Raw genomic sequence first — 26,203 nt, forward strand, 5'->3', positions numbered from 1 at the left:
TTTCAAAGGTGAGGTCTCCATACTTTGATACAAGATGGAGGCGCACCAGAAACTTGTACAATTTAATAATCACTTCTTTTTCCTTCAAGTCAAAGATTTGTTAATTAGTCCTAAGGTTTAGATGACCAATTTTGTGTTTTTACTACAACTCCTACTTTTGTGCAACTTTCAATAAATGGTGGACTCTAACACCCTACACAGAGTTGTGAAGAATGCACTCTGCAGAACATTTGTCCTAACTAAAGATAGATAAATAAAATTTTACATCTGAGAGCCAGAACAACGTTTTTAATATAATGCACATAAATATATAGAATGCCTTTATATAACAAAGGCAATTCATAAAGGATCTGTAATATCAGGTTGAAAATGTACATTATACTTTCCAAGTATGAAAAAAATTAAAATTAAGACATTAAAAAAAAAAAAAAAAAAATCGCCTCAATAAATATGGTTCTGTACACCTTAAGAACTATACTGTACAGCAGTACTGGTACTACACAGTTAAATCGATATACTATTAACAACTACAAGCTGCCTTCTTTATACAGCCTAAAATTATGAAGTAGCTATTGTACCCAACATCAACAACTTTTATAATAGTCTAACAACATTACCAAAGAGAGGCATTATGGATCTTAGCTGTCAGGCTGTCTAAGAACGTCTTGCAAATAAATGTTTCCAATACAAATAATTTTCTGGCAATGCAATGTTAGAAATAGACATAATAACTTAAGAGCTTGGAAAAATATTATATTTACAATAATTATGTCTAAAAATAAGGGCTTACGTTACTTAAAAAAAAAATCTCTAGGTGACCTCTCATTCGCTCCCCATGCTAAGGGTCTGTGTCCACTCAGGGCACCTGAGAATTGTGTCAGGCTCTCTCAATCTGAGGGGCCCAATAGGACAAGTGCCTTTTCAAACACTGTAGTTTTCCTATGAATTGCAGGGCAAAGCCAGGGCAAAGAAGCTTAAATCATCTGCCACGGAGACTACTTGCTATTACAAGAGAGCAGGAACAGTATGAACTTTTTATTTTTTCATGAAATAAGTGGGAAACACACGAAACAGCAGTCAAATCTCTGCAGCCTACTCAAATCCAGCTCATTTATTATACCACCCCCCAACTAGATGGCAGCAGTGCCGCTACAAGATGACAGTACAATTTCCTTGGTGGGGGATTGAATAATATTTCTTCTCTGCAAGTGACAAGGAAGGGGGATGGGGGAGGACAACTTGTATAGACACTTGTCCCTGTGGGGCACTAGTCAATAAAGCCTAGTGTAATTTTCAGTGGCTTGGGCAGGAACAGATCTGTGGCTCGGAAAGTGACAGAGGAAGGTCTTGCTTAAAAGGTTCATTATCTATACAGGAGTATGTACATGTTTCAGATAAAATATCCGACATCAAATGGGAACAAGTTGATTTTGTATAAATAACACCCACTTTTATGCTCATACCTGGCTCAAGAAGTTATGAATGGGCATTTTCTACATGTGCCAAAGCATTTATTGTACTGTAGTGTTAAAGAAAAAAAAAGCAATAATGTCAGCTTCAGAGATAATACAAATTATCTTTCCTTAAAAGTGGTCTCATTACAGCAAAATATTCCTTTAACTCTGATTTTGACAGCTACCACATTAAGTAAGATTTTAAAAAATATATTACATACATTTAAGAACACTATCTAATGACAGGATTTAAAAGAAGTTAATTTGTAATTATTTTTACCATGTAGTTCAGTTATGAACTTTGTTTTATAAAATCTTCGCTTTAATAACTTCCTATACACACTACATTCATGAGGTTTGTACAATCTGGGGACGCCGAGCAAGAATGGATTCTTTACCATAGCGTCTTTGTGCCTCGGCTAAAAAGGAATTTACGTTTTTCCGCACAACTTCACTGAAGAACACATGAGCCATTTGAGAATGTAGTATTGACCGGAACTCAAATGACACCGAGAAGTCAAGCGTGCAAGTATCAGGCTGAAAAAAACAAAAAAACAAAGAACTATATTAACACTACAGTACAGTAGTTATGAAATTCAATGGCTGTTATAACTACTTTAAATAAAACTAGAAAGAGCAAAAGCATACTTTAACAATTATCTCTCGTAAGTTTTTACATTTCTGTTTAGGTTGAACGTAAATTAAGAATAATTGTGATACAGTATTCACATGATTTAAGGCCCTCTGATTAAGTGTTCAGCTAGATTTAATAGTCAGTTTTGTGACCAGCATCTGATCCTCATTTACTGAGTGAACACCCAGTAAAGGTGGATTATGGTTGCTATTAAATTTACCTAGCTTGCCACTAACTAAACAGGCACCCATTATTGGGTTTGTTGTTACACAACAAGAGCAAAGTTAGGACAATACTTTTCACAACGTTTTCACGGAGAGGGTGAGAGAATGTACCTGTGTTTTTCTGGAGTGACCGTGGAAAAGTACCAGTGCTTTAATTTGTTTTTCAATGGTCCATTTTTATTATTAACACTTTCGCGCTTTAGATTAGAGATAACTCGTCGCCGTTTTTTCTTACGATTCCGCATAACAGCCTACTTTTCTCGTCCATCGAAAAAATATTTCTATAAATTCCATTTTTTAACCGAAATGGATGGGGATACTCTCAGATTATATACGTTTTGTAGAGAATTTATTTGCGAATTTTTTGGTACCAGAATGAATATTATACAGAGCACCACTTGGTTTCCGAACCCCTTGGGGACGAGCCCCGTCGGTTAACATGTAAGTTCGTATACGAGAAATAGAGGGGAAAAAATAAACTAGAAATGTAAAAAGAAATTGTTCCGAAAAAATTTACGAAAAAACTCTAGGGGAAAAAATCGACAGGTTCATAGCGTAAATGCGACTGTGTTTTGTTTGTACTCACCAATAAGTGAAGTCCTGATCTGCTTTATAAAAGTCCTTAATTGTTCCTAACTGATTATTAAGACGTCTGGCAAACATCCTCTGGATGTTTCCTGCCAGCCTGCAGGCACATCCTGCCTAAAATATACGATGATGTACTGTACATTTAAGAAACAAATCTGGGTCACAGGTCTGTGGAGTGTGGTTAGGCTTACGGAGTCAGCCGGTCCCTCCCCCACCACCGATACACCTCCCCCTCTCCCCCCACCCCAAACCCATACACACACACACACACTCAAAGGTCACGTGGTTCATGGTTCACTTCAACACCCATATATCGCTTCCTGCCTGCCTGCCTCCTTCCCAGCCTGCAAGCCTGCCTGCCTGCCTCCCTCCTTCCCAGCCTGCAAGCCTGCCTGCCTGCCTGCCTCCTTCCCAGCCTGCAAGCCTGCCTGCCTGCCTGCCTCCTTCCCAGCCTGCAAGCCTGCCTGCCTGCCTGCCTCCTTCCCAGCCTGCAAGCCTGCCTGCCTGCCTGCCTCCTTCCCAGCCTGCAAGCCTGCCTGCCTCCTTCCCAGCCTGCAAGCCTGCCTGCCTGCCTGCCTCCTTCCCAGCCTGCAAGCCTGCCTGCCTGCCTGCCTCCTTCCCAGCCTGCAAGCCTGCCTGCCTGCCTGCCTCCTTCCCAGCCTGCCTGCCTGCCTGCCTCCTTCCCAGCCTGCCTGCCTGCCTGCCTGCCTCCTTCCCAGCCTGCCTGCCTGCCTGCCTCCTTCCCAGCCTGCCTGCCTGCCTGCCTGCCTCCTTCCCAGCCAGCCTGCCTCCCTCCCTGCCATCATGCTAACGGGTAGTGTGTGTTAGGCTTATCTTCGGGAATGAGCCGGTCTCGCCCCCACCACCAACAAACCACCCGCCCCCCTACATCCCATCTCTCAAGGTCACGCGGTTCAACCGCGTGACTACCACTCACTCCCTGCTGCGCCTGCCTGCCTGCCTGCCTGCCTGTGCCTGCCTGCCTGTGCCTGCCTGCCTGTGCCTGCCTGCCTGTGCCTGCCTGCCTGTGCCTGCCTGCCTGTGCCTGCCAGCCTGCCTTTCCCTCCCTAATTCTCACTACTTCCATCCCTTCCTGCCTACCTCCTAGCATCTCTCCCTACCTCCCCCTCCCTCTTAGCATCTCTCCCTACCTCCTAACATCTCTCCCTACCTCCCCCTCCCTCCTAGCATCTCTCTCTCCCCCTCTCTCACTGATTCTCCCCCCCCCCCCCCTCATTCATACTGCCTCCCACCTAAACTCCATCGTCCATCCACCCACCAGTCAGCCATCACTGATGCAATGCGTGCATTTGGAGCCAACATGGTGCACAGATGTTTCTTGATTGTGCAGATATGTAAAACAAAAGCACAGAATGAACATTCCAGCCTTATGGCAATTCAAAATAATAGGAATAATAGGCCGTGAATCTGTGAAGTCACAGCGGGCAAACTGGACCATCTCCCACCCACCACAACAAACCAGCGTGACGCTTGGCGGACCCCTTCCTACCCGAACTTTGTTCGGGTAGCATGACTCCCCAACCCCAATCGGGAAACTGGAAGTTTCGGATAACTAAAGTTCGGAAACCAAGTGGTGCTCTGTATCACATAAACTTCTATGAGTAAAAAAAAAAATACACAAAGTATGTTTGGGGGTCTGGCGAGCGTGTGGCAGTGGGTTCCCTTTAGCCGTTGATATATCCAACACGTGGGAAATATTTGTATGTGTTATGTATATGTCTGTGTAGGGAATTTTACTGCGATCACTGTCATACAAATTATAAAATGTTTCAACAAGTATAAACATGACAAACATCAAACGAACGAAAACAATGCGTTCGTTTCTGCCGCGAACGCATACTGAGCGACGTGGTTCTATATTTGGCGCTTCTCTTACACATGCTTTGTACAAATGTTATACATTTCATCTTATAGAAAATTTTATTGCGAACACATTGGTATAAAAAAGAAATACGTACATAGAAAAGTAGGGTCAGGAAACGTATAAACTTTCCAAGCATGATTTCCCCCCTGTGTTTTCGCCAGTGCGCTCGCGGCTAACTACTCTCCACTTCACACTCTCTTGCGGGTGGGCAATTACCTATATTAAACATTCATATGCATATGTCCGTGTAGAGAATTTTATTGCGATTCCAATGATACCAAAATTAGCGATGTAGGACAACTGTAGGCTTCGCAACCATCAAGAGAGTGGAAACATTTTGTTGCTGTTTGGCGATCTCGGCGAGTGATCTGCATAGTTTTTTATTTGGTGTTGATACTCCTTATGCTTGGGCGGCATTTTATAGGTATGCTATTATAGACAATTGCATTGCGAACACAGTGATACCAAATTTAAATACGTGCGCCTTCAATTATTGTCAGGACAGTCAAAAGAGTGTACACTTTTTCGGTCTTACCGCGTAGGCGCGCGAAGTGCCGAAAGCATCTGGGGTATTGTTTTTTTTGAGCGCCGAGAGCGCGAAAGTGTTAATAACTTAGGTATACACAACAATGTTCTGCTACCCTATTCTATATGAAGGATTACAAAGTGTAAATAAAAACCTAGACTTGATCTAATATTCTCATCTCACAGGATGGTTAGTCATACATGGAATCAGGAGAGAACATGAAATGTGAGGCTGATCTATTAGCCTCCACTAGCAAAATCTGGGTACAGCACAAGAATATCTTCCAATGTTCCTAAATGTATGAAGTCGTTACAGAGCTCAGAGTACCTCATACCATTTGTGCTGAAATCATCGATTGCAGGGCAATCACAGATATAGTGTTGGAGAGAATGTCCTAGTTCTTGTTCACATAGTTTACAACTGGAATGTTCACCATTGGGGAATTCATTGCCTGCAGCCAACTGCCATAGATATTGATATTCTAGCCTAATTCTGGAAATTACAATGTCACACTATCTAATGGATGTTCTGTGCAGCCTGTACATATAGTTCTAGGTTCTAAACATATCCTAACACTTTATACTCATGCTTTCTGACCTCTGAGTGTCAGTGACTACTCTTCTACCATCCCTAATTTCCTGAAATACTGCAGCTTTTACAACAGAGATTGGTCCAGATAAACAGATTCAACCCAATAATCTCTTTCCTGTAAATTCTCTGTGGCTCTGTCATAAAAACTAAGTATTGTAATGTACATTTGTTGCACAGGAGCTTCCTGTTCGAAAGCCATTCTGTTTGTCTTATTGCATTATTTTTTCCCATGTATTCTGCCCAATTGGTTTTAACTTTCTTCTTGAGTTTTGACTACCACAGATGTCAATGATACGGGCCTAAATTTAAAGGTTTTTCTTTAGTAAAATTTTTGTAAAGTGGAACTAAGTTAGTCTTATTCTGTATATCTGCTAAGATTCCTGTACATAAAGATATATGAAAAATTAATTGAAGTGGAATGCTCAGCTCAAGTAAGTAAGTAAGTAATTATCAAAAGAAGGCACCAAACCGGGAAGGCTATGTAGCACCATCAAATACGCAAAATAATCAGAGGGCACTAAATATCACCAAGGATGCCAATACGAGAACAAAAACGCATAAGGCGAACGATATCAAAAGTATCCGAGTCACCAAGAATTCTATCGAGGGACAGGTGACCGCGAGGGGCGGTCGGAAAGCAAGACACACGCTCGTCCTGGAAGTCAGGACATTCAAGAAGGACATGCACGACCGTAAGAGGGACAATGCAACTAGGACAATAAGGAGCAGGGCGGCGCTCCATCAAGTAACCATGGGTAAAGCGAGTATGGCCAATACGCAACCTCGCCAGAGCTGTTTCCCACCGCCGGTTACGGTGGAAGGAGGACGGCCACGAGGAAACACAACATTTAAGAGTACGTAGCTTGTTACCAGTAACAGACAACCAAGAAGCCTGCCAACGGGTAAGGACTGAGGAATGGATAACCGGGTAAAAGTCGGAATACGGAATGCCTTTATGAGAGATGGGACAAGAGCGGACAGCTTCCTTGGCGGCAGCATCCGCACGCTCATTTAAAGACACACCAATATGGCTGGGAACCCAACAAAACTCAACCGACTTAAATTTACTGTGAACAAGAAACAGCCAATGCTGGATCTCGACAACTACTGGATGAACCTTCCTGTCCTGGAGAGACAGGAAGCCAGTGTCAACATACAAGCTAAGGATGGGAGTCGAACGAAAGGCACCAGAACTGAGGCGCAACCCAGTATGGTGCAAAGCATCAAGACGGCGAAGAGTAGAAGGAGAAGCAGACGAGTAAGCAGGGCAACCATAATCGAGCTTAGACAGGACGAGAGAGGAATGTAAAGCAAGGAGAGTGCGCCTATCTGCCCCCCAAGAAGTATGGGACAAGACCCGAAGGAGGGTAAGGGCCTTAGAGCACTCAACATGGAGGTAAGAGATATGGGGAGACCAAGACAAACGAGTGTCAAGGAATAACCCCAAAAGCTTCGCGGAATCTTTGTATTCAAGGGGATGACCATAAAGTGACAAAGAGGGACGAAGAACAACCCGTTTCCACGTAAAAGTCATGGCACAAGTCTTAGAGAACTTGAAGCCATGATCTGTGGCCCAAGACGACACGGCATCAATTGCAAGTTGAAGCCGGCGTTGAAGGAGAGGCGAATCATCACCCTGACAACAAAGGGTAAGATCATCGACATAGAGAGTGGAGAAGACACCAGAAGGAAGAGAGGAAAGAAGACCATTGAGGGCAACCAGAAAAAGAGTAGTGCTCAGGACACTACCCTGGGGCACACCTTCGTATTGCTGAAAAGAGGGAGAGAGAGCGGTACCAAGGCGCACCCGAAAGGAACGGCGAGAGAGGAAGCTGCGGAGAAAGAGAGGGAGATGACCACGAAGGCCAAAAGAATGAAGTTGAGATAGGATATGATAACGCCAAGTGGTGTCGTAAGCCTTTTCCAGGTCAAAAAGGACGGCAACAACGGAGGTCTTCGCAGCAAAAGCAGTACGAATATAGACCTCCAAGTTCACCAGGACATCTGTCGTGCTGCGGCACTTGTGGAAACCAAATTGAGAAGGGGAGAGGAGGTGATGGTGTTCCAGGAACCACATCAGACGAACGTTAACCATACGTTCAAAGAGTTTGCAGACACAACTTGTGAGAGCAATAGGGCGAAAGTCCTTAGGGGAAGTACCCAGAGACCCCGGTTTGCGAACAGGGAGGACAACGGCATCGAGCCAGTCCTCAGGGACTGACGACGACTCCCAGATCCGATTATACAGACTCAGTAAATACTGAGACGTGCTCGGAGGGAGATGGCGAAGCATCTCATAATGAATACCATCGGAGCCCGCCGCCGTAGAACCGCAGAGGGCCAGGGCAGAACGAAGTTCAGAGAGAGAGAAGGGATCATTATAGGGAAGCTGAAGATGAGTGCAGAAATCTAAAGGACGAGACTCAAGGACAGGTTTACGAAGAAGGAAAGATTGGGGAAGATGAAGACCAGAGCTAACAGAAGAAAAGTGGGAACCCAGTTCGGAAGCGACCTGCAACGGGTCCGCCACAAGAGTATCATGGAGGTGAAGGACCGGTGAAACATAGGGAACGAACTTACCCACTATCTTGCGGATACACTTCCAGATCTGGGCCAGAGGGGTTTCGGACGTAATTGTTGAGACATAAGATGCCCAACATTCACGTTTAGCCGTACGGATGGCCCTACGGGCCACTGCACTCGCTTTCCGAAAGAAAAGAAAAGAATTGGTCGTCTGCCTACGGCGGTGCCTCTTCCAGGCTGCACGCTTACAGCGGACAGCCCGAGCACAGTCCGCATTCCACCAGGGAACGCACTTCCGTGGACCCCGAGAGGAAGAGCGAGGAATAGAGCGGAGGGCAGCGTTGAAGACAGTGTCATGAAAAAGGAGGAGAGCGCGAGAGAGAGGCAGAAGGGAGAGATCAGAGAGAGCAGCACTGAGGGTAAATAGGGTCCAGTCTGCCTTAGCAAACTGCCACCTAGGGAAAGAGAGGGAAGGGCGAAAAGAGAAAAAGGAAACAAGGATGGGGAAATGATCACTTCCATGGAGGTCATTAAGAACCTGCCACGTGAAATCTAAGTAAAGAGAAGAAGAGCAGAGAGAAAGATCAAGACAAGAAAGGGTGCGAGTCCGAGAGTCCAAATGAGTGGGCTCACCAGAATTTAGAAGAGACAGGGAAGAAGAGAGGAGAAACGGCTCAAGGAGGCGACCCCGGGTATTCGTCAGAACGTCACCCCAAAGAGAATGACGACAATTGAAGTCACCCAGCAGGAGCACAGGCTCCGGCAAGGAGTCTAGGAGGTGTTTCAAATCAGGAAGAGAGAGCGGGACACTTGGGGGGAGATAAATGGAACAAACTGTGTACCATTACCCCACAAAGATACGAGCAGCAGAACAATGGAGAGGCGAAGAAAAAAAGTAAAGGAACAAAGGGAACATCAGCACGAATCAAGAGAGCAGAAGAATTAGAAGCCCCAGCAATGGCTGGGGGGGGGGGGGAGAATTAGTGAATTATCAGGGGAAAGCACCAAGCCATTACGACTATATAGCACTGGGAGGGGGGTCAGGATAAGGATTTGGGAGGGGACGGTGAGGAAAGGAATTGTTCCCAACCACTTGGACGGTCGGGGATTGAACGCCGACCTGCATGAAACGAGCCCGTCGCTCTACCGTCCACCCCAAGTGGTTGGACAGGGGGGGGGGGAGAGAAAGGAATAGCCACGAAAACGACCAGGACGAGCACCAAGCATTGGCTCCTGGAGACAGACACAAAGGGGCGAAAACCGCGAAATCAGAAGTTGGAGTTCGAGGAAATTGGCGTAATAACCTCGAACGTTCCATTGAAGAATGGACAACGACGAGAAGAGAAAGGACAAAAACAGAGAACAAGGAAGAAACAAAGGCGAAAGAGCAACAGAGCACATTAAAGAATATCAGGGTCGGGATCAGGGTCAGCAAAGTCAGGGTTAGGGGGCATGGGTAAACTGAGCAAAGACGGAGGGAAGGAAACGGGAGAACAGATCAGAGGTGGGCGGGCGGGGTCCGGAGGAGGAGGAGGAGGAGGAGACAACGGAGAGGAGCAGTCAAGGACAGCAGCAGGAAGAGGGGGAGTAGAAAGAGGGGAGCGCACCCCAGCAAGAGCAGCAACCGAAAGGGAAGCAGGGGCCAAAGAAACCTCCATAGCAGGAACAGGGGGCGCAATCACTGAAACGGGAGGGGAAGGAGCAACAGAGCCAGAAGTAGGAGCTGAGGAAGAAAGCGAAGCCTTCTTACCTGCCGGCGAAGAGGAAGGAGAGGAGCCAGGCTTACGCTTCTGACTTAAAGAGACCGGTGTCCCAGCAACTACGTACCGGGCAACGGATTCCAGTGTTTCAACAGGAGAAGCCGAACGAGAGCACACACGACAGCCGTTAGGAGAGCGATGGACATCCGCCAACACCGACAGGCGGTGGGGAGAGCCGATAGATGGAGGAAGAGGATGGGAAGGAGGATCGGAGGGGGACGAGGAAGAAGACACAGGAGACATGACAGACCGGGTTGAAAGAAGGGGAACGCCAGACAGAGGACCAGGAGGGGGACCCCTCGGGAGAGAACTCAAAGGAACAGAGGAGGGGGCAGTGGGCGTATCAGGGTCCAAGGCCCGGAAACGGTTGAGAGTCTGAGGAAGGGGGGAAGGACGAGGAGAGGAAGAGCGCAACACGCGAGCATAAGAGATGTTAATTAGTATAAGGCGGGAGCCGGCGAACCTGGCGCCTCGCCTCAGGAAAAGATAAACGCTCCCGGTGCTTCAGGTTAAGGACGGCCGCCTCAAGCTTGTAATGGACACAGGCACGGGAGAAGGTAGGATGGGCCTCACCGCAGTTGAGGCAGCGAGCCTGGGAAGAAGTGCACTCCGACTTAGAGTGACCTTCACTCCCACACAAAGGACAGAGAGAGAGAGTCCTAGAGCAGCGGAGGGCACCATGCCCAAACCTCCAGCACTTGTTACAAAGTCGAGGAGAAGGAATATACTCCTGGACAGAGCACCTAGCACCAGCAAGAATGACAGAGGATGGAAGGGTCCTACCATCAAAGGTGATCTTCACAACGCGAAGGGGTTGACGGCGACGACCACGAGGGGGACGAGTAAACGAGTCAACCTGGAGGACAGAATGGCCTTGGGCATCAAGGATATGCCGAATATCATCGTGGCAATCCTGCAGATTCCGAACACCGGTTGCAACATGGGGTGGGAGGAGAATAGTGCCAACACTGGCATTCATCTGAACGTTCTTGGAGACCCGAACAGGGATCTCACCAAGGCAAGATAAGGCAGCCAAGCGGGAAGCCGCATCCTGAGAAGGAGCAGCAACGACACGTGTACCGAGACGAGTGGGGTTGAAAGTAACAGACGCATCCACGGAATCTACAAGATGCCGATGGAGGGAGAAATCGTCAGGAGGCGCAGAATCAAGAGGGAGGAGATCAAAGTATTTGGCCCATGAAGCAGGACCAAACAAGGCCTGATACGCATCAGCACGGGAAGGAATCGAGCGAGTGCGGTTGGGGCTCGAACGGCGTTGAGAACCCCTAGAGAGAGAGGGGTCAAAAGGCGCAGTAGTCACAACGAAAGACTTAGCCACACCAGGGGACGAAGTGGTCACCACCGGGGGCTGGAGGCTCGACCCAACCACAGAGGAGGGAGGGGAGCTGGGGGAAGAAGTCAGGACGGTCAAAGGAGGAGCAAGGTCGGGGCCCAATGCAGCGGGAGCTACAGAGCCTGGTCTTCCAATACAGGCCGACTCGGGGGCTTGGTCGCCCACCCCACAAGCCTGAGAGGGTACAACGGAAACATTCAACGACATAGAGACGAAAAGTGACAAATTCATCCACGAATGTGCCCCCATACCCACCATGGAGCCACAATTAGAGGCAGGACACCCAACAGGAAGCTATCGCCGATCATGCCGGGGCCCCCTAGGGGTGCATCGTGAGTATACGCCCCACAAACGCCACCTTAAGAACCGTCAGTCCGTCGAGATCGGGTTCAGCGACGAAAGGGGGATTGACAATAAAAGGTTCCCCTCGCTCGAGACGTTGGGTACTACAGTTCTACGGGTGCAAGAGTATGCCTCCTCAAGCACCCGGGCGTCAAAACAGAAGAAGTCCAAAGAAATAATCCAAAACAAGCAAAAGGTCGGCAGGAAACGACAAGCAGATAGGAGAAGAGGGGGGAGAAAAACGAAACATAAGGAAAAGGAAAAGCGATCCGACACAATTGGAGAAGACAGCAGCAGGAGTGCAAGGCCAGAAAAGGACATAGGACTGCCCAACGGAGCATCACACTCCGGCAGCCGTCCACCAAGCCCCCTCACGACGCCAACAGGCCGGATGGGGAGGGGGTGCTCAGCTCAAGTGCACATTCTCTCAGAACCCAAGGTGAAATTATCTGGGCCAACTGCTCTGTTTTTTCCTAGCTCCAAGTAATTTTTATACTTCATCACAAGATATTTCTATGTACTTTATGGTACAGTATACTTTGAAATTGGCATTGTGTCTGGTTCTCTGAAAACTTCATTTTTGCACGAACACATTTAAGAATGGCTTATTTAGTGTTTCACTCATTTTTTCATTCTTTATAAATCTGTTTCACATTTTCAATCTCTGGATTTTATGCTTTACATGGCACTTGCTTTTAATAGTATGGGAGGAGGGGAAGGAAAAGAGTTATATCATTTTCATTTAGAAAGTGTTTTGCGGGCTCGATAATTACTTAAAATATTACCGACATTTAACAGCTTCAGATTTAGTAAACATACTAATTTAGGGAGTTAGGTATAGCCCCACATAGGTCATTAAATTTAATGGATACTGTACATACTGTAAAAGAAACATCACCACTAACTCTTTTCCCCACTTTCATGTTGTGGGGAAGTATCACACAAGAGAGAGAAAAAAAATACAAATTACCTGTAATCATAACTACCCCCACTAATTTATCCAATATTCGACACTACCCAAAATCAACATGTAGCTTTAGCACTGTAATACTCTAGTAAATCATCCACAGCAGTGCTCCAGTATATCCTATGGGTAACTGTATAGCCCTTCCCCCCAAAAAGTTGTTATTTAAGTCAAATATTAATTTCCTTCTCCACAGATTTCACCAAATCTTATCCTCAATTCTTATCACACTTGAACCCCACTGCCTCACACACCCACATTGACTACCCATCTATTAATGACACTATGTAAAAGACGCATCGAACACTTTATGTAGCATACACAAATCTGTGTATCTATGTATTTACGTATGTAGCTTAGCCTAGCATTTTAAAAGCACTACAATCACCTTCTGTGGTTGATTGTTCAATAAATCCCTGAACTGTATGTTTGACAAATCTCTCACCCTGTACATGGAGGACAGAAGAAAAGTATATACGCTGGTTAGCATTGTAAATGTGTGGCCACATCTGTGGTAGAAAATAATAATAATAAAAAAAAAAAAAACTACCAATCTTATTAGCCTCTCTTTATAAAATTCAGTTGAATATACTCTCTTCCACGCCTATCAACTCATTCAGTACACAGTAACTAATTCATCTTAGTAAACCTTCAGTCATGTGATTTACCGACAAATTGCTCTCCAAATTTTTCTACGACCATTTTATTCTTTATTGTATCCTCAATTATCACAAATGTATCTCAGATTCTTAAAGAGTCTACTGCTTTACTTCTTGATTTTTCATAAGCATGTCACAGCAGCATCTTGCAGCTACTGTGGCATACAGGAGTGGAAGAGGCACTACCACTCCTGTATGCAGACCTCAAGCCACATGTCTATCAGTTCCCTTTTATCTAATCAGAACTGTCATTACACTAGGAACGTCCTTTCCCCTAACTTAATCATTCTCAACTTTTTTAAACCAAAACTATTTAAATTGACCAACCACTATTATTACTAATATTAGTGGGTATTTCATTCACCCGGGCACTAGGAGCCGTGAACACCAAGCCCCCAGCATGGAAGACAATCGCTCTCTATCAACTTTCAACTGGGGGTCAGGTGTTCAAGGCTCCTAGTGCTCGGGTGAAAGAAATGTTGTTATCCATGGTAGTGTGGTTGACAATTTTTAAGTGGATATCTTCAATGAAGTTAAAAACAATGAGTTTCAATGTCATTATCAATTAAAAAAGTTATACCTATACACATCCATTATGGGAGACCAAAACAAATGTATATCTGGTCCAGATTAATTAATATATTAAATGATGATCCAAATTAAATTTCCCCACTCCCATATTAGAGTAATCTGGATATGAAACCTTGTTTCCTATCCTTGTCACAAACCTTGTGTGTGACAAGTTGTACTATAATGGTAAATATTCATTGACTCACCTGACCATGAATTCCAGGTGTAAATTTCCAAATTGTTAGGAGGTGATTAAATAATTTGCCTTCAGTGCACACAGCCCTCACCAGATGTGGTCGTGCCAGCGTGACACTTGAAGTGTACGATTCAATCATAGGAGAAAACCCAACCACAAGGTCAGCCTAAAAATTAAAAAATTATGCAATGAGCTATTTATATTAAAATAGAAATAGTAGGAATCATCATGCATTCTAGCATTTTACTGTATTTTATTATATTTTTAAATTATCCTAACACAATACAGCATCAATTCCAAGATGTTTATCACACATGTTAATGTTTCTCATTGTCAGAAGGCCTGTTAGGCTTACTGAAGCCCCCCCCCCCCCCTAGGTCAGCTATATTAACCTTTCCTAGGATGCAACTCCCAACAGTTGTCTAACTCCTGGTACCTATTTACTGCTTGGTGAACAGTTATCAGGTGAAAAGAAATCTGCCCAACCATCAATGTCCCACCTGTGAACTGAACCTGGCATTCTTAGTTGTGAGCCAAGGACATAGACCACTGCACTACAAGACCCATACACAGTATAAAAAGGAAACCTCCCAAGAATGGCCAAGGTTGGATAGCTTGTTTTCCAATACAGAAATATCACCCTACCAGCCTTGTCTCACTTGTTAACTGAATTGCAAATATAATATCTACACAAAGGCATTGTCTACTGCATTCTTATATTACGTAAGTGCACATGTTATTCCATATCAATCAACATTTGTAATTTCTTTGCAGCAGTGATTATTTGACCTACCTTAAGGAATCCTGGTCTTCTTAATGTCACCTCAGATTTCTTGCAATAAGGAACAAATTTATAATAACTTTCCACTTCAGACACCACATCAAACATCTGGTTCATGGAGTATCTATAACAAAGTAACATACTGTTATCTTAAGTCTCCCTAAATATATCTTCACTCTAATCTCATAAGAACAATGTTAAAAATAAATTTCAAACTCAAAAGAATTTTCTTGGCAAATGATTACAACTAAAAATAAACTACTAAAAAGACAAAGTTCCAGAAAAAAAAACTTCTGCACAATAGACCTTAGTTCAAGTGGGTAAGAACATTAGGAGGAGTCAGTCATGGGGCCCTGTTGACCCATTCTGGGTGGTGCCCCATCTAGATCAAACTTCTCTCCCCCATGTATCTATCAAGCATATTTCTAAAGCTAGCTGTATCAGTTGACTTAATAATGTTGGCTGGCAACCAAATTTATTGGTGGTATGCCTGTCACCATACAGTATTGCCAAACCAGTCCTTCCTAATATCCTTCCCAATTATACACTTCTCCAGCTTATAGTCACTGATAAAGGGTACTTCTTGGTTCGATTGTTTAAAGACCTTGCTCATTCATCCCTGTTGATGCCACTCATCCACATGACCTTGATGACGTCTGCTTGTGCCCTGCATCCTTCTTATTGTGAGGTCTAGAACATCAGGGATCAGTCTGGTTATCCGATGTTGGATTTTCTGCAGGGAATCAATGTCCCCTCCGTTATATAGTGACCAAATTGGGTGGCATTGTCAAAAATAATTGGAGGACACTATTTATGTACTGTAGCATTGCTAATGCTACAGGTTATAAACCTAAGTATCTATTTCCTTTGTAGAGCATGTTGATACTCTGTTGCTTAGGTCTCGGGTCACTGTCAAGAATGACCAAGTCTCTTTCACTACTCGATTTGCCCAAATTTGTATCATTCATTCTGTTCGAAGCACTGTGTTTGTAGCTTTGCAAGAATGTAAAAATATCAATATTATGTAATCTCACAAACCCATTGTAACCTTTTGTAAATACTGTAAAATTATTTTTATTATTATTATTGTTATTACGTATTATAATAGACACTACCACTGTCATTTTCCAAGTTTAGGGTATTGCATCCATTAATGTTTAATTGTATCTGCCACCTTCTTGCCCTCCTCATCATCTGCAATGTGATGAAGGTTTTTTTTTAGTTCTGTAGCATCATCCTTATTCTATTTTTAGTTCTGTAGCATCATCCTTATTCTATTTTTAGTTCTGTAGCATCATCCTTATTCTATTTTTAGTTCTGTAGCATCATCCTTATTCTATTTTTAGTTCTGTAGCATCATCCTTATTCTATTTTTAGTTCTGTAGCATCATCCTTATTCGAGTTTATTATGTGTCCTACATTCATGTTATCTCCAAAGTTGCCCATATTATTGTTCATCCCAATATGTAGGTAACTGACATAATATGAACAACAAAGGCTCCACACCAAAAAATTCACGGGGGGCAAACTACTAGTGACATTCTTCCACTATGACTTCACTCCATTAATGTTAAGTTGGTTTTCTATCCTTGAACTAGGGCCTAGTTAACATATACACAAGTGTGCAAGAAAACTATAATCACTTATCTGAGAATACTATATCCATGCTCCACAAATTATTGTGCCTATAGCTACCATGGATGGTATGAACAAAATATATTGTTGTGACCCCCCAAAAATACCCACCTAAGAGCATGTATAACGAGACGTATTCATATGAAACAATAGTAGATGAGTGCAATTAACTCTAGGAACAGGGAGGAGGGTGTTTTGTAAAAATCACTTGAAATCTCTGTGATTTTTAATAATTTATAAAGATGGGACACAACATGTACTAATTTCCTTTAGCTACAAAAAACTAATTACACAAAACAAACATTTTAATGTTCAATTGTAGATTGAACAAGAAAATAACATTCCAACATTAATTTGACTACTAAAGAATTAATTTATAGAATTACCTCTTAGTATATTAGATCTTGTGTATTGCAATTAATATTTTGCAATGTACAGCATAGCTATACTGTAAAAGACAAGAAGTTTAACATGCTTACAAGAATAAAAAGCTTCAATAAATAAGTTACCCAAGAACACGTCTCTCTGAATATTCCTTCTTCTTTCCACCAAGGACCCCTCCCATAATGCTGCGGTCTGGTAGAAGGCATGGCAAAGAAGAGTAGGGCAGAAGCAGTGGACGATTTTCTAAAATACTTGCTCTCCCTTCCTCTAATCTTGAACTCATCAAATGCCATGCTCTTATTTGACGTTTGCTGTACATATAAAAAAAAAGTTATAAATACAACTTACAGCAATACTGTACTTGATCTTGATAAGGATAATTAATAAATAGTTGGAATATGTCCCTTCATTTTATATATGAATAATACTGTACAGAGAACTGGGAAAATCTGAGAATTGTCAATTTTGGACACAAAGGAGTGGCCTGCAGTTATTCTTAAATAATGTACAACACACTACAGTTCATGTCACTCTTGGCTGAACCAAGTTTTTCTCCTACCATTATTATGACCCTACAAGGACATTAAAAACTATTTCTGCTGTAATTGTGCAGAATGTCAGTTTGCCCTCACTATTATGATCCTTGAACATTTAATGATTTTGCTTTAGAGAGTATTGTGTCTTGCTCAGCAACTAGCTTTTCATATTCACCTGAAGCCTGATTTTTGAGTCAAATTCTATTGCATTATCATAACATATGTCAACCCATCCTCCCAAAATTATGGTACGCTGTTTACGGCAATCGTTGGCCAAATGTGCAAATACGCACTGTTGTATCCATGTGTTTGTGTTTTGTACTTTTCGAATACTTCAAAATGACATGCTAAAAAGTGGAATAGCAACTACATACAACCTAACATGTGCTAGGCCTACATAAATAATCCTGAGGCCTAATTTATATAAGTATGTGTTACAGTTGATCTAGGATAGTTTAGGTGTGGTTGTTGCCATCTTTCTTGTGCCACTCTAAAAATTGATAATACAAAACATGAACTTTGTGAATGCTACAGTCCATTTTTGTATGTTCGACCAATAGTTGCTGTAAGTACTAACAGGAGATTATAGTGAAAGTGGGATCTGATCTGAATGTCTCCAAATTATACAACCTGTCTCCAGATCATCCAATCGTTGATCACAAGATCTTCATATCAAATTTTTTGTTTGAAGATTAACCAATGTTGGTTTACTCCAATTAGTTTAGAAAATCAGATCAGTAGTAGTGCAAAAGGATACTGATGTGCAGGTTAGAGAATTGTATTGATTGAATTAAAGATTCAACTCCTGGTAGAAAAAGGTTTTGATAAAAGCAAGATAGATCAATGTCCTTGGGAACTGGCAATTAACTGAAGAGTTGGAAATACAAATGTAGCAGATATAATTGAATGTTGAAAGTTCAGCAAAGTGCAAATGTAGTTGTTCTAATTTAATTTTACTTTGTGTTTGTTTTGACAAAATGACAGGGAATCTGCATCAAGGAGTGCTTGAGTAGAAAAAGACAGCAACTCCTCTACCGCCTGCGTCAAATCCGTCGTCAAAACCCAGATGCAATTCATCAGTGCTTCGTCAGAGATGGCTTGATTAAAGTGAGAAAGACTTCAGTAGGTAAAATGTTTATAATTGCTAATAAGGATAACCTCAACACTTTCCTCACCCAATGTGGTTTGTCTCACCTTATTATCACACTCAATGAGTCAACATAATTAACCCCCCTGTCACCTAGTGCAGGCTAGGTATCCCAAGTCTCTTTGTTTCACTTTTTAAATTAATTTTTAATTTACTTTTTACTAGTCATTTATTGGGCTTAATTAACTGAGTGCTTTAATATTTCTTTAGGTCTTATTAATTATACGTTCATAACTAAACTATTTATAGGTAATAATCTTTAGCTTAAATTTGCCTATGTATATTAATCAACTTTTTTCTTTGATTTCACTTATTACCTAGGTTGCTTAGCCTCGCCATACTCCCTTACTCCATTGTACCCCTGGCTTTGCCTGTGTCTCAAAATGCAAATTATTACTTAGTGTACCTGAGAGTACTTGTAAGCCCCTTGTAAGCTACCTCATTTTTCTTTTTTTTTTTGTTCATTGTCTGTTTGCTTTGTATAGTCTTGTTTATATATTTTTTTCTCTTTCCCCCTTTTATTTCAAATTTCTATTTTATAATTGCCATTCTTGCCTTGTTTTCCAACAACCAGCCTTTTTATGCAGACAAGTATAGACCCAGAACTAAACCTCTTATCCACTATCTATGACAATCATCACTTTAATGATCAAAATTGCAGATATTATACTGCACATGATGTAAACAATGTTTTAACACAATCACTATCTCTGTAATCAACTTGAACGTTAGATCTCTAGGTAAACACTTCGATGATGTTAGTGCCTTGATTGAAACTATTGACAACAAATTCTCTTTTATTATACTTACTGAAACGTGGTTAAAAGAGAATACTACTCAACTCTTTAATGTGCCTAACTACTTGGCAATTCACAACTGTTGTCAAATTCAGAGAGGTGGTGGTACTGCTCTTTACTACCACCAAGAACTAACATGCTTAAGGGGGCATATAGAAAAATATCGTTATAAATTAAAATTGTTCAATTTGCTTATAAATTTTTTTATGAAATGGTTATAGAAAGGGCTGCAACTGGTCCAAGTTTCACCATCACACCCTAAACAGAAAAGGAGAAAAAAAAATACACAACGTATTATGCAACGAATGTTCAACATTCTCAAATAATCTCAGGGAACACATGTGTCAACTAAAATGTCTACTGTGTGCTGTAGAAGCACAAACTCTTGTAATAATTGTAATATGTATGTTCAATATATTTATATTTAAATTTTTTTTTTTTTTTTTTTTTTGGGCCAATTTTTTTTTCTCGTTTGTTATCAAGGGATTTGCATGAAACTTACACACCTTGCTCAATGGATGCCTATCTGCAAGGGTGCCAATTATGAACGAAATCTGTCGAAGTCAAGCTCAGCTACAGGTGGCCGAACTTGGATCTTTATTTTACTCTGGAAAGTAATTTACACCTTCAAATTACTTCAGAGCTTTCATTTATTAATCAATTTACATGCAAATTACACCTTATATGTAGCGTTTGTGCTTCTACAGACTCTAGTAGACATTTTAGTCCAAACTCTATTTGTTGATTTTATAAAAATTTATAAATATCATATATTGCATATTTTTTTAGTAGGGTAACTTTGAAAAATTATATTATTGCACTAAACACTTTTTTGATAAAACTGATCACTAGAATCCTTTATTATGTGCTTAATTTAATATCTGAGTGTTATAGAAATGATTTTAGTTGACACATGTGTTCCCTGAAACTATTTGAAAATTCGTTGCATAATTCGTTGTTTATTTTTTTTCTCCTTTTCTGTTTAGGGTGTGATGATGAAACTTAGACCAGCTGCAGCCCTTTCTATAACCATTTCATAAAGAAATTTATAAGCAAATTGAACCACTTTTAATTTTACACCGATATGCCCCCTTAAAAGTAATTAGAAGTAGAGACTGCTGTGGGGAGTATATCTTCGCCAGTTTCAGAGTCAAGGGTGCTGAGTCTGTCCTGTCTGTGGGTGCAGTCTATAGAATTCCTAACACAGATGTGTCCGAATTCAACTCAAACCTTAGAAATCTAATACTAGATAACAGACTGAACAAAAGCCATCTAATTATCGCAGGGGACTTTAATATTGACCTCGGCGAGCCTGAACACCCTACTGCTGTTAGCTTCCTCAACTGTATGAATTCCTGCTTCCTCATACCGTTAATCACTAGACCTACTAGAATCACTGATAGTACTGCCACGACTCTAGATCACAACTGGACCAACATAACCTCTCTGCTTACTTCAGGTATAATCACCGATAGCACTACAGACCATTACCCCACATTTCTCTTAACTAACATTAACAAACCACCTATAGAGACAAGGGAGTTGAGCTTTAGGCTGCACAATGAAACTGCTATAGACAATTTTATAACTGCTGCTGCTAATGTCAACTGGGAGTCCGAGTTAGGTAACATAGGGGACATCAACCTAGCAGTGCAAACTTTTCTTCAAAAAACTCTCAGTCTTTATAACACCCACTGTCCTATGCTTACGAAACAAGTCACAACCAAAAGGCTTAACAATCCTTGGCTTACAAAGGGAATACTTAAATCCATTAACACTTTGGTGCACCCTGCTCGCCACCCCTCAACTGTGCGACATGGGACCCAGGGTGTAACGGGAGTGCGCGTAAATTCTGAAAAGTGTATACTCTCTTCAACTTTGTCACCTTAATTCTCGTCCTACGAGATTAAATTTGGTATCATTGTGTTCGCAATAGAATTCTCTACAGCACTAAATGCATATAAACTCCAAAAGCCCGGCTAATTACCCGCAGCAAACAGAGAAAGTGCGAACGAGTTACCCAGGAGCGCGCAAACGCGATAAAATGTTTTCACTATTTTCACTCTGGTCACCTCAATTTTTATCCTAAGTCTTTCATTTTGGTCTCAATGGGTTCGCAATAGAATTCTCTAGAGGAACATTAGCATATAAAATAAAAAACCTGGTCACGCTCCAACCGCCGACGAGTTGAAGACGGGCCACGCGTTAGCCGCGAGTGAGTGCTCAGCCGCCTTCCAGCTACACTCCCAATTCCCGCCCTTTTCAAGCCTTTCTTTCGCAATTTTCTTCCTGGAAGGGCCTTGTTCATGATCACTATCCATCGTGGAGTAAGCGTAGATAGTTTCTAAAGCCGCAGTAAGAAATATAGCCACGGAAAATAGCTGAAATGTTCACACATTTGAGATGCGAGGGGAGGCGACATTGGTCACAACAGTGGAGCGAAAACAATGGGCCCACGGCATGTGCCAAGCTGCCTGAGGGCCACGAGGCTCAACAAAGAAAATGGGAAGACATCGGCGCGCATTTTAAAACCAGTCCCCCAAAAATCGGATAAAAACCTGATTTTTGGCGATTATTTAAAGTGGATGACGCAATGCTGCATCATCCCCGGAATTACCGCCAGTAAACGGATGACGCAATGCTGCGTCATGCCCGGGCGAAAGTCTTAATAAAAAATATGACCTTGAGAAGAAGTATAGGTTAGGAACAGTCTCCAAAGAATTCTCAAAGAATTACTTGTTAGTGCTATCTAAAATAATTAGACAAGCCAAAACTAAATACTATGAAGATAAATTTACCCAAATAAAGAGCAACATTAAAAAAACTTGGAGCACAATTTCACAAATATTGGGATCAAAGAAGATTTTAAATAAGAAACCAACACTCCTGTCCAATAACGATGGTCAGCTTTCAGCCTCTGATTCTGCTACCGAGTTCAATAGGTTCTTCTCTTCCATTGAGTCATCCCTTGCAAATGACATTCCATCTTCCAGTACTGATGTTAAGGACTATCTTACAGGTAACTATCCACAATCTCTGTACCTAAAGCCTACAAATTCCACTGACGTTAATGAGATAATCCTTTCCCTTAAAACCAAGTCTAGTGCCCTTGAGGAGATACCGATATCCTGCCTAACTTGTCAAAAATATTTGAAAAACTAATTTACAAGCAGCTTTACTCTTATCTAGCCAAACACAATATACTTAGCTCTTGTCAATATGGCTTCAGACCCAAAAAAAGCACTAACGATGCACTTATTAGTATGATTAACTTGATTCATGCAGCTCTTGATAAAAATGAGTTTCCTGTTGGATTATTTGTGGACCTGCGTAAGGCTTTTGACACTGTCAACCACCAAAACCTTCTTAAATTACATTATGGAGTCAGAGGACACTCCCTACAATACCTCAAGTCTTACCTTACTGACAGGCTCCAGTATGTTTCTGTGAATAATTCAATTTCTCCCACCCTACCCATCAACACTGGTGTTCCTCAGGGCAGCATACTTGGCCCTCTCCTCTTTCTCATCTACATTAATGACCTTCCAAATGCCTCCCAACACCTCAAACCAATTCTATTTGCTGACGACACAACCTTCATTTACTCCAGTCCTGACCCCCTTGCTCTAAATGCCACAGTAAATACTGAGCTAAATAAAGTCCATCTTTGGCTAACTGCCATCAAACTCCCCCTTAACATTGACAAAACTTTCTATATTCTGTTTGGCAATAAATCCTCTAATCAAATAAATCTCAAAATAAACAATACCCAAATTTGTAACAAAATAGATGGCAAATTCCTTGGCGTTCTCATTGACCACAAGCTGAATTTCCAGGGACACATTCTAAATATATACAAAAAAAAATTTAAAAAACTGTTGGCATTCTTTCTAAGATCAGATATTATGTACCCCGCCCTGCCCTGGTGACGCTCTATTACTCCCTCATCTATCCGTATCTCAACTATGGTATTTGTGCTTGGGGTTCTACTACCCAAAATCATTTACGTCCTCTAATTACTCAACACAAAGCTGCTATTAGGACAATATCCAACTCTAGCCCCAGACATCACTTGGTACCCCTACTCAAATCTCTGAATATGTTAGACATCAAGTCACTGCACATTCTCTCATGTGTATTATACATATATAAAACGCTGAACTGTAATGCCAATCCTGACCTCAAAAGCTTCATTGAAGGTTGTAACAGAACCCATGAGCGCCACACTAGAAACAAATACAGTTTTGATATTCCAAGAGTACGACTTAATCAAACTAGAAATGCTCTACAAATCAAGGGACACAGAATGTGGAATGACCTTCCCAATCATGTTAAAGACTGTACCTCTCTCAACCAATTTAAGATAAAAATGAAGCACTACCTAATAAATTCCCTGTAACCTACCTTACCCCTGTATTGTCAACCCGTTTTTTTTTTTTTTAAACACCGCTGTTTGTCAACCTAATTATATTTGTGCTGCTTTTTCAGCCATGTTCCCCCCTTTCTTATTTTTATTTTTATTTGTTCTCAACACATTTTATACTTTAAACTCAATTAGTATTAAGTTTTAGTCTTTAATGTTTTTCCTGCCCGAAACGCTTTGCGTAATAGTGGCTTTAGGCATTGTATGTACCAGCTCTATCTATAAACCTAGCAATTTTTGTAAAAATCTCTTGTATGTATGTACCATACCTGAATAAACATTTATTTATTAAATACCTTCCAACAAATTAAAATTAAGTTATAAGTACTGTATACATGACAACATATAATACAGCAGCATAAACAAAAACATATTGATAAATTATGTCATGGAATATGTTGCAGTAAAGGATGTAGAAATCTTAAGGACTGTAATACAGTACAGTAGTCATGGTATTGGATTTTAACTGCCAGGGTAAAGTTGCCAGCCATTTCTATGCCTATCTGTCAACCATTTTCAGAAAAAATAAAACTGCTGTATTGCCTCCAATGAGACATATTAGCTTTGCAGGCAAATCTGGAAGATGTCTAGAAAATGGGATGATAAGCCCTGATACCGCTTTCCAGAGATAGGTTCTGATATCAGTCTCCTACAATGAATAGAACAATACTGTTGACAATTTTCATGCAAGTTGAGCTCTCGAAATGCAATTTAACTGAACCTCTATGAAGTTTAGATTATGTTTATTTAGAAACATGGGGGATATAAGAGGCATAGTTAAACCAGAACCTTAGGCTCAGCCTTGAATAACCGATTCATTATTTGCATATACAGTATCTTGATTTATCTTCCTCGTGATATATGCTTTAGCAATATTTTGATAACATTACCTTTGACTGTGCTGATAATCATTCACAATGAATCTGTCACCAAGCCACCAAGCTGTCAGGCGCCCTAGCAGGGCGCCTGATAGCTGAGTGGACAGCGCTTCGCATTTGTAGTCCCGAGGTTCTGAGTTTGATCCCCGGTGGAGGCGGAGACAAATGGGCAGTTTCTTTCACCCTGATGCCCCTGTTACCTAGCAGTAAATAGGTACCTGGGAGTTAGACAGCTGCTACGGGCTGCTTCCTGGGGAGTGTGTAAAAAATAAGGAGGCCTGGTTCGAGGACCAGGCCGCTGGGACGGTAAGCCCCGAAATCATCTCAAGATAACCTCCAGAAGCCATGAAGTCTATACTGAGACAACAGGAGATGCAGGCCCTGTGGCACAGTGGTAAAACACTCGCCTAGTGCCTCGCAAGCAATTGGGCCTGGGTTCGTATCCTGGCCGAGGAGGATTGACTGGGTGCCAATCGTTAACTGTACGCCTCTTTTTTTTTTTTTTTTTTGCAGGGATATTCCTGCACGGGCCTCTGTTCACTCAGCAGTGAATGGGTATCTGGTTGTTAAATGATTTGGCAGGTCGTATTCCGGGGAAAATTAAGATTAAGGACCTGCCCGAAATGCTGTGTGCTAGTGGTTTTACAACAATGTAACAACTCTTGTACTGTATGTGTATTATATAATATAATATATATATATATATATATATATATATATATATATATATATATATATATATATATATATATATATATATATATATATATATATATGTATATATATATTACAACAATTTTTTTTACCCATAGGGTTATAGACCAATGGAACCGCCTACTCGTCTGAGCCATAAATGCCAAAACCGTTAATTTGTAAAATTCAACTGGAAAAGATCATCAGGGCAAGTGAGGAACCTTTGACAAGCCGCCGGCTTCCTATTCTCATCGAGGCCACTAGTGTTAGTGGCCCTCAGGTAAATTCAGGTACCGTTGACCAAGGGTGCACTATCTCCCTCTGGCCCCTCCCCAAACACCTGTTTACCATAATAAACGTCTATTATTTACCTTACAAGGTTGCTGGTGGTGCCGCCCACATACCTGAGGGCGGCCCTCGGTGCCAGCTTCATCCTGAGACGGTAATATCAGAGTATTACATTAACTTTGTGTTTACTTCTAAGTTAAGCTCCCAGGACCAGCTGATGGTCAGAGTTGCCAGCAACTGTCAACACTCCGTCTTGAGACTGAGGTATTCCTCACACTTTATAGCCTTACCAAATACATCATTTATATTAAAACTCCTCTACACAAGAATTCTATAGAGATTAAATTTAGCAATATTTACTTTTATTTTCC

At 41.8% G+C, this 26,203-nt stretch overlaps 1 protein-coding gene across 1 annotated transcript; it reads right to left on the reverse strand.

The window, feature by feature from the left end:
- Positions 1–268: 268 nt before the first annotated feature.
- Positions 269–26,085, reverse strand: LOC123746236 (coenzyme Q-binding protein COQ10 homolog B, mitochondrial). The gene is made up of 5 exons (XM_045727566.2): positions 25,916–26,085; positions 17,196–17,381; positions 15,064–15,175; positions 14,281–14,436; positions 269–1,991 (listed from the first exon to the last, which is right to left on the reverse strand). The coding sequence occupies exons 1-5, from the start codon at positions 25,975–25,977 to the stop codon at positions 1,803–1,805; spliced, it is 705 nt and encodes a 234-aa protein (XP_045583522.1). The 5' UTR covers positions 25,978–26,085; the 3' UTR covers positions 269–1,802.
- Positions 26,086–26,203: the final 118 nt, after the last annotated feature.

This window comes from Procambarus clarkii, chromosome 10 (genome assembly GCF_040958095.1).
Source record: "Procambarus clarkii isolate CNS0578487 chromosome 10, FALCON_Pclarkii_2.0, whole genome shotgun sequence".
Lineage (NCBI taxonomy): Eukaryota > Metazoa > Arthropoda > Malacostraca > Decapoda > Cambaridae > Procambarus > Procambarus clarkii.

Excerpts from the sequence above, each read along its gene's own strand:
- LOC123746236 (XM_045727566.2), bottom strand. The coding sequence starts at position 25,977 with ATGAAGCTGGCACCGAGGGCCGCCCTCAGGTATGTGGGCGGCACCACC. Across the intron at positions 14,437-15,063 it reads GAAGACCAGGATTCCTTAAG|GCTGACCTTGTGGTTGGGTT; the intron begins GTAGGTCAAATA and ends TTTAATTTTTAG. Across the intron at positions 1,992-14,280 it reads CACCTGGAATTCATGGTCAG|CCTGATACTTGCACGCTTGA; the intron begins GTGAGTCAATGA and ends TGTTTTTTTCAG.